Genomic DNA, 15,834 nt, shown 5'->3' on the forward strand with positions numbered 1-15,834 from the left:
GATCACAGACACAGACACTGCCTCACAGACAACAAAAGGTCACAATCAACTAGTATTGGTCCTCATGCAAGCTATGGAGGTGTTCGTGAGGCTATCACTTCAGCAAAGAAACTATATCTCTACTGGGAAGTTCTGGCCTGGACTAAAGGGTGTAGCATCATCCAATGAATTGTAATGGATCAACAGGTACATTTGGGGTTTTGTAAAATCAGCTATGCTGATTTCAAAAAAGTAAAGCAAAAAAAAAAAAAAAAAAAAAAAAAATCTGCAATGAGCAGAACACCTCCCTTTTTCTGTCCCAAAAATGCAAAAATCATGTTTTTTAAACTAAATGTTTCCTTTTCTGTAAAAAGTTCTACATTAAATAACTGTAGGAGATCAGTTTCTGATAAGACTTGCACTGTCAGATGATAATTATAAGCAGTACAGGCACCAGTTCTTATTTCTTGTCATGCAATAAATGAAAGTCTTAAATGATGGCATAAAGTCTCTTGACTTGATGACAGCTCAAATGTAACCATCCCTTGCATCTATCCCATAGACTGATTTTCATTCACTGTCTTGATACAGTGGTACCTCGACATACGAGTTTAACTCGTTCCGTAACCTTGCTCGTATGTCAAATTGCTCGTACCTCAAAGCAATTTTCCCCATTTGAAATTAATTGAAATGCCATTAATCCGTTCCAGCTCCCAAAACACCACCTCAGTTGTTTTTGTTAAGTGTTTTTGAATAAGAAAAATGTATTTACAAGAAGAACCATTTATTTATAAATAACAAATGCATATTCTATAAAAACACAATGAAAGAAAAAGTGAAGTTCTTACGGAAGTGCTTAATTTTCGTCACTGGTCTTCGCTTTTTTCGTCACGCTTTGCTCATTTTCACCTGCAGATCGTTTAAAAAAATTGCCCAAGGAGGTTTGTTTCTTCCTCCCTTTCAGGATATTGCGGAAATGAGTTAGGCAAGTTTCGTTGAACAACTCTGATGCATGACCTTTATCAACTCCTTCTGTTTAAGCACAGTACATATCATTGATGTGCTACGCCCGTACGTCCTCACCAAGTCAATTACTCGCACATCTTGCTCACGTTTTTCTATGATTTCACGCTTTAATTCAATAGACATCATCTTCTTCTTCTTCGGACCCATGGTTATACAAATAAATGTGATAATGTTTTGTAAATGTACAAAAAGCAAAAAACGCGAAACCAACTTATCAAAAATGCTTCGAAAACGATGGAAACAAGCACACAGACTGAGGTCTAGTCTGAGGTGGGAGAAACTGTTAGACGCTGCACACGACACTAACATACAATGCATGTATGTTGGAGTCGTGTGCAGCGGTGTAGTGTGCGATTCCTCGTATCTCAAATCTTGCTCTCATCTCGAAGCAAAATATCGCTCGCTGGGCGGCTCGTATCTCAAAACACTCGTATGTTAGGGCACTCATATGTCGAGGTACCACTGTACAAAGTTTGACTCCCTGAGAGTGGCAAGGTATCTGACTGATGAAGGGCTGAGTGAAAAGCTGCTGGAGTTCTTCATCTGAGAGGTGCTTCCAATGTGAGTTCCTCCATTGATGGCAGTAAGTTTTGCAATGTTTGAGCATTCTCCTTTAGTTTGTGGTCGAAATTCTTTGACTTGCTGTTGAGACCCACCAGCTGCTTGGCGAATGGTCTTTATTATGTCCACTGCTCCCTTACTATTGACTTCATCGTTGTCTCCAAGTATCAACAGAAGTACATTTTCCTGATGGGCCTGGTATGCGTTCCGTTGCACTACGAGCCATGTTATAATCCTGCAAGTCAGTGATAACAAACTCTGTTGGTTAATTTTTTTTAAAACAAGTTAATGGTCCGTCAGTGCATCTTGGGCAACACTTGATGCTAAACCATGTAGATCCACAACAAGCAGACAATGAAGTGTGACAGGGAATACAGTTCATTACTTAGTTGCACTGCTGCCACATACAGCTGCCATATACTGCTAGAAGTTGCAAATCATCTGGCCATCGACATGGGCCCAGGCTTTTTTTGCAGTAAATCGTCACTGATGCTTCCCTTTCTAATAGCTGTGATCATTTTGTACAGGGAGGCTTCGTCATTACTAAGTTTTCTTTGATTTCTGAAAGAGGATCTGCAGAAACTGACAATGATGCATGATTAGCCAATGCATTTCCAAATGGTCCTTTCTACAGTGTGGGCCCTTCAGCTGGACCAATGAGTGTTTTGTAGTGTTGGCGAAATGGAAGCTTGGTCAAGTGTAAAGAGCAAATGAATCACTGCAAAGGGCAAGAAGTGTGAAGCTTTAAGTGATGTATTGCCCCACCGTGGTGCCCAGAGTTTACAGCTGTGCTGTTGGCTCCCACTACCATGATCTTGTCTGTAATTCCCCTTTCTTCAATTACAGCCTCAACCAGCCTTGTTCCAATGTTAAATGGCACAGATAGAAAGTTCCGAATTATTTCATGGTGTTCTTCAATTTTCTTTATACTACACCACTTGTCTCCCCTTTTCTCTCGCCAGTGTCATGTCTTGTGCCCATCATAAAATTGTGCCACGATTTCTTCTTCATTGTTTATAGGAGTTTCTCTGATAGCCCTTCTCAACTTGTTGTTGAGCCCTCAATACTTTGTGATGATCGACAATAGTGATGCAGTCTTCCAAGCTATAGTGCCATATATGCCATAGTCCACCAATGTTGTTGTGCTGATGACTGCAGCTGCCCTATTTGATAATCCATGTGGAAGAAATGGTTGGTATTGGTACCATATTCCTGTCCTGTTGTTGGAAAACATCAGTCCACTCATCAACATTTTCATCATCATCATTGTTGGCTTACCATCATCATCATCATTAGCAGCATCAGCCTCTTTTACACTGGTACTGCAGGAAGCTGACCCTCTGCTAGCACTACTACAAACACTTCTGCAGGTGAAAGTAGGTCCTCACTTGCCCTCTTCTTTCTGCTTTTTTAAAACCAATTTAATTCTTTCCTCCAATCTTCCCTTGCTTGTTTTCTGCTTTTGAACACAAGGTAACAGCTAAGAGAGACAGACAGGGGTATCCATACTGCAAAGTCTTAGGTAAAATTCTTGGATCATTGCAATGCTTATTGGGACAGCACAGACACCACTGGCTGTGACATTATTATCATGTGGGACTATAGGACTATAGATTCAAATAGCCAACTTTGCAATTAGATTTAAAAAAAATTAATGACTGTTTCAGGTGTTGAAATTTACAGAATATATTCACCTACCAGAATACAGACAGATCTTTAAAATGCTTATTTTGCTGAATCAGAATTAAATTTTTGTTCATCAAATCAGACACATAACTGAAAACTTCATCCAAATGTTCACTCATAATGTATATACTGTTGGTGACATTATCACCTAGTTAAAAATTCACTGCATGTCTCATATACTGTGAAAAACTTCACATGCTCACCACTAAACTTTGTTAAATATGATCCTAAAGCTTATATTATTGTAAGAGAAAAATTAACAGGAGTAATTAATGAAAAGAAATCAACAGCAATGCCACAAAGCATTCTTCACCTTGAGAGGAGTAGTCCTGAATAGCAATGACAAATTTTGAACGTTTCTTCAAACCTTCCAGGAAAGTGACAACTAAGTCACGGATGTCTTCTGCATTTGGAGAAGTGAATGTATACTCATCTCCTTTTACAGTTGCCAGCGTAAAGCTTTGTCCATGCATTTTTCCTGTTCTGTAAGAAATTGACACAAACTAAATTTTCTTGCAGTTATTTTAAACTCCTGAAGTTAATTAAATGCACATATAGTACACAAAGCAGTATGAGAAGATATCACACCATCTCTTTTCTCGATACAACTTGAGTCTAAAAGAAGTTATCTCCTAAACACCCGAAAGATGGTAACAGAGACATGAAACAGTAATGTAGCCCCTAAAGTGGGCCACCAGTAAAGGCTTTAGATTAATTTAAACTTTAAACCTGTAAGTGCAAATTGACACCTTTTTTTAAAATGTCATAGCTGCTGATAAATCATAAATTTATACAAGGTATTCAAAGGGTTAACTAGTGTCTGACCCACTGATGTGCAGAGTATATATGCAAAAATGCTCAATTGTAGAAGGTGCCAATCCCAAGTACAAACTAGAGAGGGTTCACACTTTAAAAGGTAAGAACGCATGGTTGGTTGTTGCCAGCAACAATTATGGCAAAAGAAGGGTTCACTACATTAAAAGGGTGAAAAACAACAACCCCAGGTGATATGATAGCACTTCCCATTGCACTGTAGCAGTCTCATAGAGTTTGAATGACAGAGTGAGCAACTCCCAATCGGTAGCCAATTTCTCAAAGAACTACACCCTCCTGCAGCCATGCATTGACCATCCCTTTGTGGTGAGAACTTAATCATCGTCTCTGACACATGATTAAAAAAGCCCATAGAAACTGACAATAAATACCCTCCCAGGCCTCTAAAATTGTGGAGTTGTGCTGACAATGGGCAGGTCTTGCAGGTGCACTGCAAATTTTCTACTGTTCAATATTGATATTTGTCATAGTATATGTTGCAATTGAATACATTGTTTTGTGGATTCAAACACTTTTTGTTTTTGACTGTTATACTGAGCATGCACAAGACTAAACTGGATCATGATCAAATTCACGTTGATTGTTCACCCACACTAAATTCACTAAAAAAAAAAAAAGATTGCTCCCTGCTGTTACAAACAGCGTGAGATGTCCATTACACCTACTATTTTTTAAAACGTACCGACTACTTGACACTGCCGTGATTTCTGGAAAGGACAGTTCCAGAAGAACTTGTTCTTGGTCATCAACCACATATACTCCTGTCCAGTTTACTGCAATAATGACATCATTTTTGGGAAGACTGGGTCCAGAAAACTTGTAAGCTTCATAGAAACGTGAAAACAGCAGGGGCCACTTGTATTTTGCATAGCTCACAACATCTTCCTTTACCTGTGAAATGATGTGACAACAGATAAAAGGAGAAGCATTACTTTGTAGGTATGTGATTAAATATCTGTGGGCAAAATATCAATTTTGTACAAAAATTTCTTCTTCACCAGACAGCCTTAACTATATGAATATCACCTCTATATGAATATCCCCTCTCTTCAATTCCATTGGTAAAACTCTGACCAATGAACAGAATGCTAGCTTATCCACCTATCCATGCAATGATTACTGAAATCACCTGACTAGTTTGCAAGACAGAGGCAGTTTGTTGCATTTTAGGCCATTTCAGCAATGAAGGCTACATCACGGCAAGACAAAGTTACACTTCATGAAAACAGCAAAAAACAAGACAAATCTATGTGATACAGTAATAATACTAATCAAACTTAGTGTTGAGTAATTAGCAGCCTCCCAGTTGCTGTTCTGCTCTGGAAGCAAGGTTCAATCTGTGGTAACAGGTTGCTCGAGTCAACTAGACACTTTACTGCTCTGAACAGTAACTAACCTAGTGGTGACAGGATTGAAACAGTTTTTGCATAACTTTTCATTAAGAAGGCCCTCCATGCAGCAAAGGAAATTCTGTTCCATTCAGCAAAGGATAATTCTGCTCCACAAAGCAGGCAATACTGCTCTATGAAGCGAAGGACAATTCTATGTCAGAACTAAGTGGCATACAACTGTACAAACAGGTGTAGAGTGTGAATGTGTTAATGTTGGGTAGCGTGGAAAAATATGTGATTTAGATTAGTAATAGGAAGGATATCAATAGGTATTTTGGTATATTCTGATTTGGAAAAAATATCAAATACATCAACATAACCCTATAAATGCAAAATAAATGGATTAACAATGAGTGTCTTGCAATGATTGCATAAGAAACAGCAAAAACGTTCATAAAAAATGCAAAAATGTTACAAAAAACAAACATATAACTTTTTGTTTACTGATGTTTATTTAATTGTTAATTAAAAAAATGATTATTTACACAAATTCGTAAAGCACTGACCAGTACAGGTTTATGTCAGAGTTTTCCAGACAAATATCAGTTGAAATTTTTACAGCTTTAATTCTCCTGTAATTCACCCTCAACCCCAGAATTATTTACAGGCTTTAAAAGTCTTTCCTTTCTCCCATTTTCGCGCTCTCGCCCTAGTCAGCCAGCTCGAAATCTGAATTTGCAGTTCCACTTCCGTAGCATCAGGATAACTTTTTCTTGCAGCATCTAAAAATAGAACAAATATAAGAATATGAAGTCTGCATAAAAATAATCATTTAATTGTAGGTCGCTGAAATTAAAAATCCAGAATATACGGTGAAATAAAGAAAGGTACAAGCAAATTATAAAGATATGTAAAGTGGCATAAAAATTTTAAAGCGTTATAAACAGAAAGGAACTACAAGTGGAGCTGCATTTGAATTTCAGTTAGAATTTCTATTGGCAGGAGAACTCTATCCATAAACTGTCATCTTAATCCCTTTCTACACAGTATTAACCAGCTGATTAAAAGGACCAGACATTGCATAAACATGTGTACATATTTTAAAATTTGCAATGTAATTTGACCACACTGAAATATTTTTTCTCAATGACTCATGAAAACACAAAGTCAAATATTTAAATCCTTACCCTGAACTGTTCTTAAAATAAAGGGGTGGTTCTTCAGCCCCTTCTTTCCCTTCAGGCCATTATAGTTGTAACACCGGGCTAATTCTGCTGAAAATAGCACAGACAGTATACCCCTGACTACGAGCTTTAAGCTAAAGCCTCCCCTCATCGCCAAATAGCATTCCTGGAAACAGACAAAAATAAACATCCTTTTTTATAATAAAACTTGCTATGGTCAGTATCATGATACATGTTATGAGAACTAGTATTATAAGACCAAAATATGGATGAAAACCATCAAGGAAGTTTCATATTTTTCTTCGTAACCAAGCTAAAGTGGTTACAGAAAATTTATTATCAGCTGTAATTCATGCCACCATAACAATGCTTTTGTTACTTTTTAGTACTGCAGACATTATACAATATAATGCTATGAAAACCTTTAAAGGGAATAGCACACAGACACTTGACTCCTAACAAATCAGAATAGAGTACATACCAAGCGTGCACGTTTTCCTGGATCTGTCTTTAAATCCAACTTGAGACATTCTACATCCTCTGAAGATTTTAAGGGAAACTGTAACCCTTGTGGCAGATGTCAGCTCCTTTTCTTGGGTTTGGCACTCCATCTGCGCAAGCCTATTTTTCATGTCTTTCACGTCAGTTTTCATCTCTTCCAGAAGAGACAGTATATGCTGTACAGCTTTCTGTAGTTTATCTTGTTTACCTGGAACCAACAAACGCAATAGCAGAAAACATGTAAAATGGTGATCCTTATTTATTTCAATTTTGTTCACCATGGCAAAAGAAGCCTGGGATTTTGCACTTCTAGTTATCTTTCACAAAAACACTGTTCAAAAGTCTTGGCCGAGGGTAAAAACAAACAAAATGTTAAAATGATTATGAGCAAAATGACTTCAAATTACCTTCCAAGGGGTTGGGGGTCCCTGTGCTGGCAGGATGAACACCAGACAAGGGGCGCTGGAGGCGTGAAGGCAAAAGGTGCTAATTAGATGTCACAAATCAAGACCAAAAGCACAGCGTAAATTTCACTTTAATATAATCACTTTAGTCACTTTCACTCTTATAGTGCAAAATCACAACCAAAGTTACACTGTTTGTGCCGTAATGACATGTTATAGTGTTCAAACAGTTCATAAATTTTCTTCTGCACAAGAATTAATTATGAATATTATGAATCAAAAAATAAATTGCACTTACTTAATGACTTGTGCAGGAGAACTGGAAGCATAGAACATGAGGAATCTGGCTTTATATGAAGCTTGCATCTGGTTCAACAGACTGTGGTGGCCAGTTGCACATCCTGTGATCACTTTTATCTTTAAGGCCAGGCACCGGTCGAAAAAAAAATTTTTTTGTTTCACGGGATAGCGCGGATTTTTTTTTTTGTATCAGCTATTTAGCCCTTGAATGAAGTTTCAAAAAATGGTTTTACTGCACTCGTCGCACTATCGGTTGCCATGGAAACAATCCAAAATGGCGCCAAAACAAACAATTTTAAAAGCATAAAACTTTTTCAATTTTGTGAGTAGACTCAAAATTTTGTTTGAAATAGCTAGCTTTAAGACAGATCTACAATCGTATGACGGGGATTTTGCAAAATCGGCTTAGTTTATTTTTTATGAATTTTTTTGTTAAACACTCGTTAAATTTTAAGAAATTTTGATTTAAAATGGTATAACTACCAAACTAATGAATATTTCTTTAAAAGCTGTCATAGAAATGTTTAAATTTGTATGAAGAAAAGCTCAACCAAATTACAGGTGTATATTTCTCACCTATAAAAAGTTTTATCCTTTTGAAGTAAACAGTCTTTAACCAAAACAAGAAACTGAGAAATCGCGGAAAGAAAAACTGAAAGCTTAGTAACTTCTAAACTACTCAATATTTTTTTAAAAGCTCTCATAGAAATGTTTAAATATGAATAAAGAAAACTTCAACCCAATTTTAGGCCTGTATCACATGCCAATATAAAGTTATAAGCTTTTGAACTAAACAAGCTTACTAAAACAAGAAACTGAAAAGGCGAAGGAAAACAAAGTGAAAGCTTAGTAACTACTAAACCACTAAATATTTTTTTAAAAAGCTCTCACTGAAATGTTTACATATGTATGAAGAAAACTTCATTCAAATTTTAGGCCTGTATCACATGTCAATATAAAGTTATAGGGATTTTAAGAAAACAAACTGTAACAAAAACAATGAACGGAAAAAGCGCGAGCAGAAATATCAAGCTTAGTAACTTTGTTTTATCTAAGCCTTTCATGTAATTTACCTGTTGAATGAAAAATATAACCATCTTTCAATGTGTTACTACGTATAACTTTAACATTACTAATAAAATTAATTATTTTGTTCACTTTAAGAAAAGTCAACATGGTTGTGTTGTGTACCCAACTGCTGACTAGGCTTCAGAGAAGTACACAGTAATAGAAACAATGGTGTTTGCAAACATTGAGCAACACAGTTATAGGTTTAGTTAGTTATATAGAAGTTCAGTGTCCACTAGCTTCATGGTTTTTGCCATCTTTGGTCTTTTGCTATCTAACATTTAGTGATGATGTCACATATTGCTTCCAATTTTTGCGAGCATCTACTGAAGTAGCAGCATTAGTAGGAAACACTCTCATCTTTATTAGCCTTCAGTTGCAGGGTGATGGGATGAACATCAATTAAAGAATTATTTCAAAAGCTTATAGGGGAGTATAACCAATTCTTGCAGCCCTATGCTCCACTGGGGGCGAATAGGAATAAGAATAACCTATTCATGAAATCTAGAGATGCATCATTGTGCACCAGAATTTGGGCAGCTGCTCATGTTCTGTTCCTCTGTATGCTAGGATTATTTTATGAATTACTTCTGTAGTCACATGGATTAAAGATGATTGATTTTTGTGGTAGGGGGTATCTTATTTTCTGTCAAAGATTTCTGGGAAAAGCACCAGCTGTCTGCATGGCCTTTTAAGGGGCTGACAATGATGTGCTCTCTAGACACTGAATGGCTACAAACTTGACTAGATAGCAGTTTTCATTCTGTTTGTTAAGAATGCTATACATAATTGTCTTCACATTCTGTTTGTTACATTTGGTTGGAGTAAGACCATCCAACCCTCATCCAACCTTTGTTTTCTGTGCAAATGATGTAAAGCTCTGTTTCCTTACATTCCAGACAAAGTACTTAAATCACTAGCATTGCAAGTTCACTTAAATTTGTAAACGTTCACATCTAGTTGTGATTACTACCGAGATTTGCAGCAGAAATTAAAACTTCGCTTTATTTTCAGCTCGCTTACCACATGACTGATGGTGAGTTCGACCGCCGAATTCGGTTCACTAAGTTACTTTTTTTAGCTGCTACGACGGTCTAAGAATGTCCACGTGGTTTTTATTTTTTCGCACGTGGTATTGTGAGAAGAAATGAGCGTCTGACAGGCACAATGAACATTTAATATCAACGTTAATGTCTTAGAAAAGAAAATATCACAGAACTAGCTTTGATTTACTGTCGCCAGTTGTTTACATCCGGAGGCCATGACAGATGCATTGCGGGATACCCGAGCACAGCCGAAGCGTGTTCGTGTGCCCTATGACCCCGTCTAGGTCGGCATTAGTGAATTCTGATTGGCTATATGCAAAGTATGTTACGCATGCGTCCATATAAGGAAGTTTCCGACCCTTTGTGTCGTCTAGAAAAGAGCTTGTATCATAGCGTGGGGCCTTCTATGGGTTCTGACACAGCCTTTGTTTGAAAATTCATGTCATGACCTTTCGACCGATATATGATGTGACCCAGTTGCCCACGTGGCGAGGTGTGTTGCTATGTCTCAAACATTCTCTATTCTCGCTAATTCTGCACTCGGGAAAAGTAAATAGGATAGAAGTAGATGTTTTCATTGACAAAATAGACATATTTCTAGATTGTTCTATGAAAAACCACTTGGAGAGTGAATAGAACAAAATATGAACTTTGACAGTATGAAGTAATCTCAAAATGGCCAAAATTAAAAATTTTTGACAATTTTTCGACCGGTACCTGGCCTTAAATGCCAGCAGCCAGCTATCTAGAATAACAGTAAAATAAATTATTGACTATTATACAGTCATTACCATTTGTTGTAGAGAAAATGTCATTAAAGTTAATTTGTCTGAATTGATACTTCCAGTCACAATCAGTTGTCAATGGGTGGTTTTCACGTGACGTCATCAGTTTTTGCGAGCTGCTTCAGCGGCCATTTTTCTTTCCCTACTAAAGCAGTGGTTACGGAAGCTTGCTGGCAACCGATCGGTTATCATGGTCGTCTGCGGTATAAAAGGATGCGGAAACAAACCCTGCAGTAAACAAAATGTTCCTCTAGATGTATCTTTTCATAAGATACCCAAAATTATTTTGAACCAAGGCGACGAAACAAGAAAACTTACAGAAGAACGACGTCGTCTGCTTTACCGAGAGGATATTACAACAGAAGACAAGTGGAACAAAATAGTTATCTGTTCGAAACACTTTGTTGGCGGTAAGAAACCAGACGCTTTCCAAATTGCTAAAGTATTTAACATTGTTCTGCATGTTGTACACATTGTGATAAATATTTTCTTCATTGTAGGTTGGTGACAGTTCACGTGATTTGAGTGAACATCAAAACAAGACTTTCATTATGCATGACCACGACTAATAAACTATAGCTATAGAGAGAGAGGATAAAAAATGTTATTTCTATTTCATTATTTTTCTTTTTAGACGTGTATTTGGTTTATTTTGTTTCAGTGCTGATTATTATTATTTTTTGGTAGTTAATATCACAAAGATGTAATTCATGGGTTGTTTTATTCTTGTGCCTAGGAAAGCCAGCATATGTGAATTTCCGGAACAGCCCTTCGTGGCTTCCCACTCTACACTTGGGACATGAGCGATCAAGTACTTGCTCAGAAGCTGAGACTTCGAAAAACAGGTATTTGAGGCTTGTGTCTCGCAAAAGAAGTAATGCATCTGTCCCTACTCTACATGCTGCAAGCAAGAAGCGAAAATCAATCAGCAGTGAGACAAGCCAGGAAGAAAAATTATGTGAAAGTGATTTTGGTTGCTCAAGTGCTTGCAAAGAAAGTTTACATGGTGACATAGAAGATTCATGTTCAAATGATCAGAACACTCAAACAGATTTTGGTTGCTCAAGTGCTTGCGAAGAAAGTTTACATGGTGGCATAGAAGATTCATGTTCAAATGATCAGAACACTCAAACAGATTTGACTGGACTAAATATGGATGCAATCATGCAGGACTCTGAGACCAGACTTCTTGATTCAGTTAAAAACAGACAACATTGTTCTATTTATGAAAGACAGGTGTATGTTGAAGATGAAGCTAAAGTTCCATTCTACACGGGGCTTCCTTCATTGGCAGTAATGGACCTTATTTTCAGAACGGTAGAGCCATACATGTCTAATCAAACACAGTCACTGTCCAAAGAGCAAGAGATTTTGCTGTGTTTAATTAAGATCAGACTGAACTACCAATTCCAGGATATAGGGTATCAGCTGAAAGTATCCGTGTCAACTGTGCAAAGGAGTTTTCATAGAACTCTTGATGTACTTGTAGCACGGTTGTCTTTTTTGTTGCACTGGCCTTCAAGAGAAGCTCTGAAACTGTCTATGCCTATGTGCTTTAGAGAAAACTTTAAAGATAAAGTTGCTGTTATTGTTGACTGTTTTGAACTTGAAGCACAGAAACCCTCGGGCCAAACCAATCAGATCCAAGTTTATTCCAACTATAAAAAATATCATTCTGCCAAATATCTGATTGGGATCGCACCACAAGGTTCAATTAGCTACATTTCAGAATCATTTGGTGGCAGGGCTTCAGACAAACACATCATTGAAAATACTTCTTTGTTGTCCAACTTGTTACCAGGAGATGTAATTATGGCCGACAGAGGTTTCAACATTGAAGATGAAGTTCTTTTTTATCAAGCTAAATTAATAATTCCAGATTTTACCCATGGGAAAAAGCAACTTCACCCACTACAAGTTGAAAATTCGAGAAAAATAGCCTCTGTACGAATTCATGTTGAGAGAGTTATAGGCTTTGTTCGCAGAAAGTTTGGAATTTTGCAGTCTAAAGTGCCTATTGACCTGATGGCAACAAAGCCTGGTGATGATAATCCAGTCATAGACAAAATAGTTCGACTTTGTTGCTGCATTGTAAATTTATATAAATCCATAGTGCCTATTGAGTAGCTATAGTGCAATTTTTTAGTTTGAAATCAGCATTTATTTTCAGAATGCATGCTTGCAATCTGCATATGTTTACATTACCATAGAAGTTATTCTCAGATATAAAATGCACAATTACCTTACTGTAGTTCTTTTTCTTTCGCACTTTATTTATAATAGCATGACGATATCCAACTGATCAGTTAAGTTACTTGGTAAATTGATGTGAAACTGTGAACAATATAGAATTTGTTCTTTGCTGGAGATGTCATGCTTTGTATGATGTTGATCAAAATATTTGCTGTTGACAGAATATTGTTAATAATTTTTGCTTATTAACAGGCTACTCAAACATGTATAATTGAATCAAATGTTATTGTCATTTGAATGCAAATGCCGTTTGCTTCCTCAGAAGCTAATTCAGAGCAATATTGATGCCAGAGCTTCTTTGTGGATTTTAGATTACCTAACCAATAGTTCTTCTTAGTAATCCATATCAGTGATGTTATTTAGATTGGGATTTTGATATGTTTCTTCTTACCCTGTAATGATTTTTTAAGTTATGTTCTGTCTAGTTAACTAGTTTTCTGAAAAGAATTAATAAATATGCATTTGAATGTGCAAAAGTTCTTGTTTGATGTTAAAGAAGAAAGAAAGAAAAGGTGTGACTGGAGATTGGGGTAGCAAGCAATGAGTGAGAGGAGGTGAAACTGGACACTTAATGAAGGGGAGGAGGATTGTGTTTCTTATTGAAGGGAGAAGCCACTGCCGGGACAGTGTGTTTTAATAGGGAGAAGAGAAAAGGATTCGGAGAGAGGTGGACGCTTGTTTAAGAGTAGAGAGCCATTTGCTAGACAGTGTGTCTCACTAGTGTGTAAGAGATCGAGTACATTTTAGTTTGGAGGTTGTGTTAGTCGAAGTGTGATTGCCAAGACAGTGAGTTTTAATAGTAGATTCCGTGGATTTTTGTGATTGTGCTAGAAGAGCCATTGCCAAGACAGTATGCTTCATAATGTGTAGAAGATTCAGTGGAGATATGTGATTGTGTTAGAAGAACCATTGCCAAGACAGTGAGTTTGAATAGTGAGACATAATAGATACAGGATTTTGTGTGATTGTGTTAGAGGAGACATTGCCAAGACAGTGAGTTTTAATAGTGTGCAAGGAGTTCGGTGGACTTGGTAAATGTGTTTGACGAAAGGAAGAGCCATTGTTATAGTGACTGTGTTTTCATAGGGTTTTTTATTTATTTATTTATTTATTTTTATTAATAAACATAGGCAGACTCGTATAGGCAAAATCGTTTTGTTTATTTGAGTGAAAGAGCACGCAATTGTCCGACTCCGCTGGTGTGCTCGAGAGACGCTAGCGGTGTCGTGACACAAGCCGATATAGAGCCGCTGAAGAAACGCGAAGCGTTAGGGAAGGAAGATGGCGGACAGTGCCTCGTTGCTAACGTGTGTATCACGTGAGTGAAAACGACCCATAGACTACCCAGGACTTGCAAGACACACACACAAAAAACAATAAATAAGAGACAAAATTATTATACTGCCTGTAAGAAACATGGCCTTTTAACGCTACTATACCTGTAAACAGAAGGAACTGTCGAAATTCTGTTGCTTTCGAATGGTAAAGTTCGTGACCTACACTTTCGTAATCGCAATTTATTTGAGGAAATTCTGACAGCTCCGAATTCTCTGCATCGCTAACGGCTAAAGAATTATCAAATTGCAAGCGTTCAGAACTGCTGGGCCCGATTTCTACTTCTCTCTCGAAAACTTGTGCATTTATTGCGCTAATGTGGACTCAAATCTTTCTTCTCTTATAGTATTCTGCACTGAGCTTGGACATTTCTGGAACAAAAATCTCAATAACTATGCTAATTTAGAGTATATAAATTATACGTACGGTTATTGAAGAGTCCAACACATGTATCAGTACTGGAATTGACGGATGAAGAAGCTTAATTATAATTCCTGTTGCGAAAATCTTATCTTATCTTATCTTATCTTATCTTATCTGAAAAGAAACACAACTTTGCAAATGGCGCGCAATTCCGATCACGTGGTACACCATTGGCTAAAAGTCACGTGCCATTATTAGGGGTTATGGCCCTTGGTTGGTAAGAGTACTCTCCCCCGTCAATATAGGTAACTCATATAGGGCCTAGATAAGTTGAGAGTACGATGCGCATGGTTGGGCAGTCCCCAAAGATAGACCGGAACACCTGCAAGTCTTACCTTTCACTCCTCTTTCCTGAAGTCATCAGAAGTTCCGCACTTATGCACAGGGGAAAATGCAGCAGAGTTTGAGGACAACAACACTAAATTTTTTAAGTTAGTAGTTACGCATTTAACCCTCTTAGCATGATGGGCCACGATCGTGGGTTTGTCAGGAAGCACGAGGAAATTTTCATTAATTTTATTGCAAAGTTCAAGTTTCTCCTTTCCAAAAATTACAAGTTTTTTTAGTCTGCTGTTTATCTCAGAGTAGCAATAATAAAAAAACAAACTTCCCCCAGTCGTCTTTACAGTCTTCAGTTATTAGTCGGTCATTGTAATGTTATATTTTTATGTTGTGCTAAGGGTGTTAACAAAAAAATATCAGAGTCAGTTGAATTAAAATAATATATCTTTATAAATATATTTATATATTTTAGGGAAAATTTGAGATCAATTTATTTAATTACTGTCACAAACCTGTTCTCTCGCCTGGGATGTGTACAGCTGGGACTCGACTGGGGTTTTGATGCCCTATAGTTTTCTACTTACTCTTGTGACTTATGACCATTGTTACAGGAAAAGTAAGGATGGTACTTTTTCCTGTATTTAAATTGAGTGACAAACATAAGTCTCAGGCGCCTATGGCATTGTCAATGGCTTGCTTCTGGTCCTTAATCTACAGTGCCAACCTCTCCAAGAAACTGAGTTTTGCAGTTGAAGATATTCAAATGAAAGAACTTTACAGTTATACGTATACATAACGGAGGGCAGAGAAAAGGAAGTTTTAACTTAAACTCATAA

At 37.2% G+C, this 15,834-nt stretch overlaps 1 protein-coding gene and 1 long non-coding RNA gene across 4 annotated transcripts in view; both read right to left on the bottom strand.

Annotated features, from left to right (window-relative positions):
- LOC112554850 (myosin-VIIa-like) overlaps positions 1-15,834 on the bottom strand; it is a 183,678-nt gene that overhangs the window by 49,608 nt on the left and 118,236 nt on the right. For all 3 annotated transcript variants that reach the window (XR_003097330.1, XM_025222903.1, XM_025222905.1), the window contains exons 31-32: positions 4,769-4,977; positions 3,566-3,735 (exon numbers count right to left, since the gene is read on the bottom strand). Coding sequence is in view for 2 of the 3 variants with exons in the window: in XM_025222903.1 (XP_025078688.1) it covers positions 3,566-3,735; positions 4,769-4,977 (379 nt within the window). In the remaining variant the exon portion in view is untranslated. The remainder of the gene's footprint in view (positions 1-3,565; positions 3,736-4,768; positions 4,978-15,834) is intronic.
- Positions 4,986-7,860, bottom strand: LOC112554852. Its single transcript, XR_003097331.1, has 5 exons — positions 7,805-7,860; positions 7,510-7,588; positions 7,083-7,310; positions 6,605-6,767; positions 4,986-6,199 (listed from the first exon to the last, which is right to left on the bottom strand). It is a non-coding gene; the product is annotated as an uncharacterized LOC112554852 (long non-coding RNA).

The sequence above is a fragment of the Pomacea canaliculata genome, linkage group LG14 (assembly GCF_003073045.1).
Source record: "Pomacea canaliculata isolate SZHN2017 linkage group LG14, ASM307304v1, whole genome shotgun sequence".
Classification (NCBI taxonomy): Eukaryota; Metazoa; Mollusca; class Gastropoda; order Architaenioglossa; family Ampullariidae; genus Pomacea; species Pomacea canaliculata.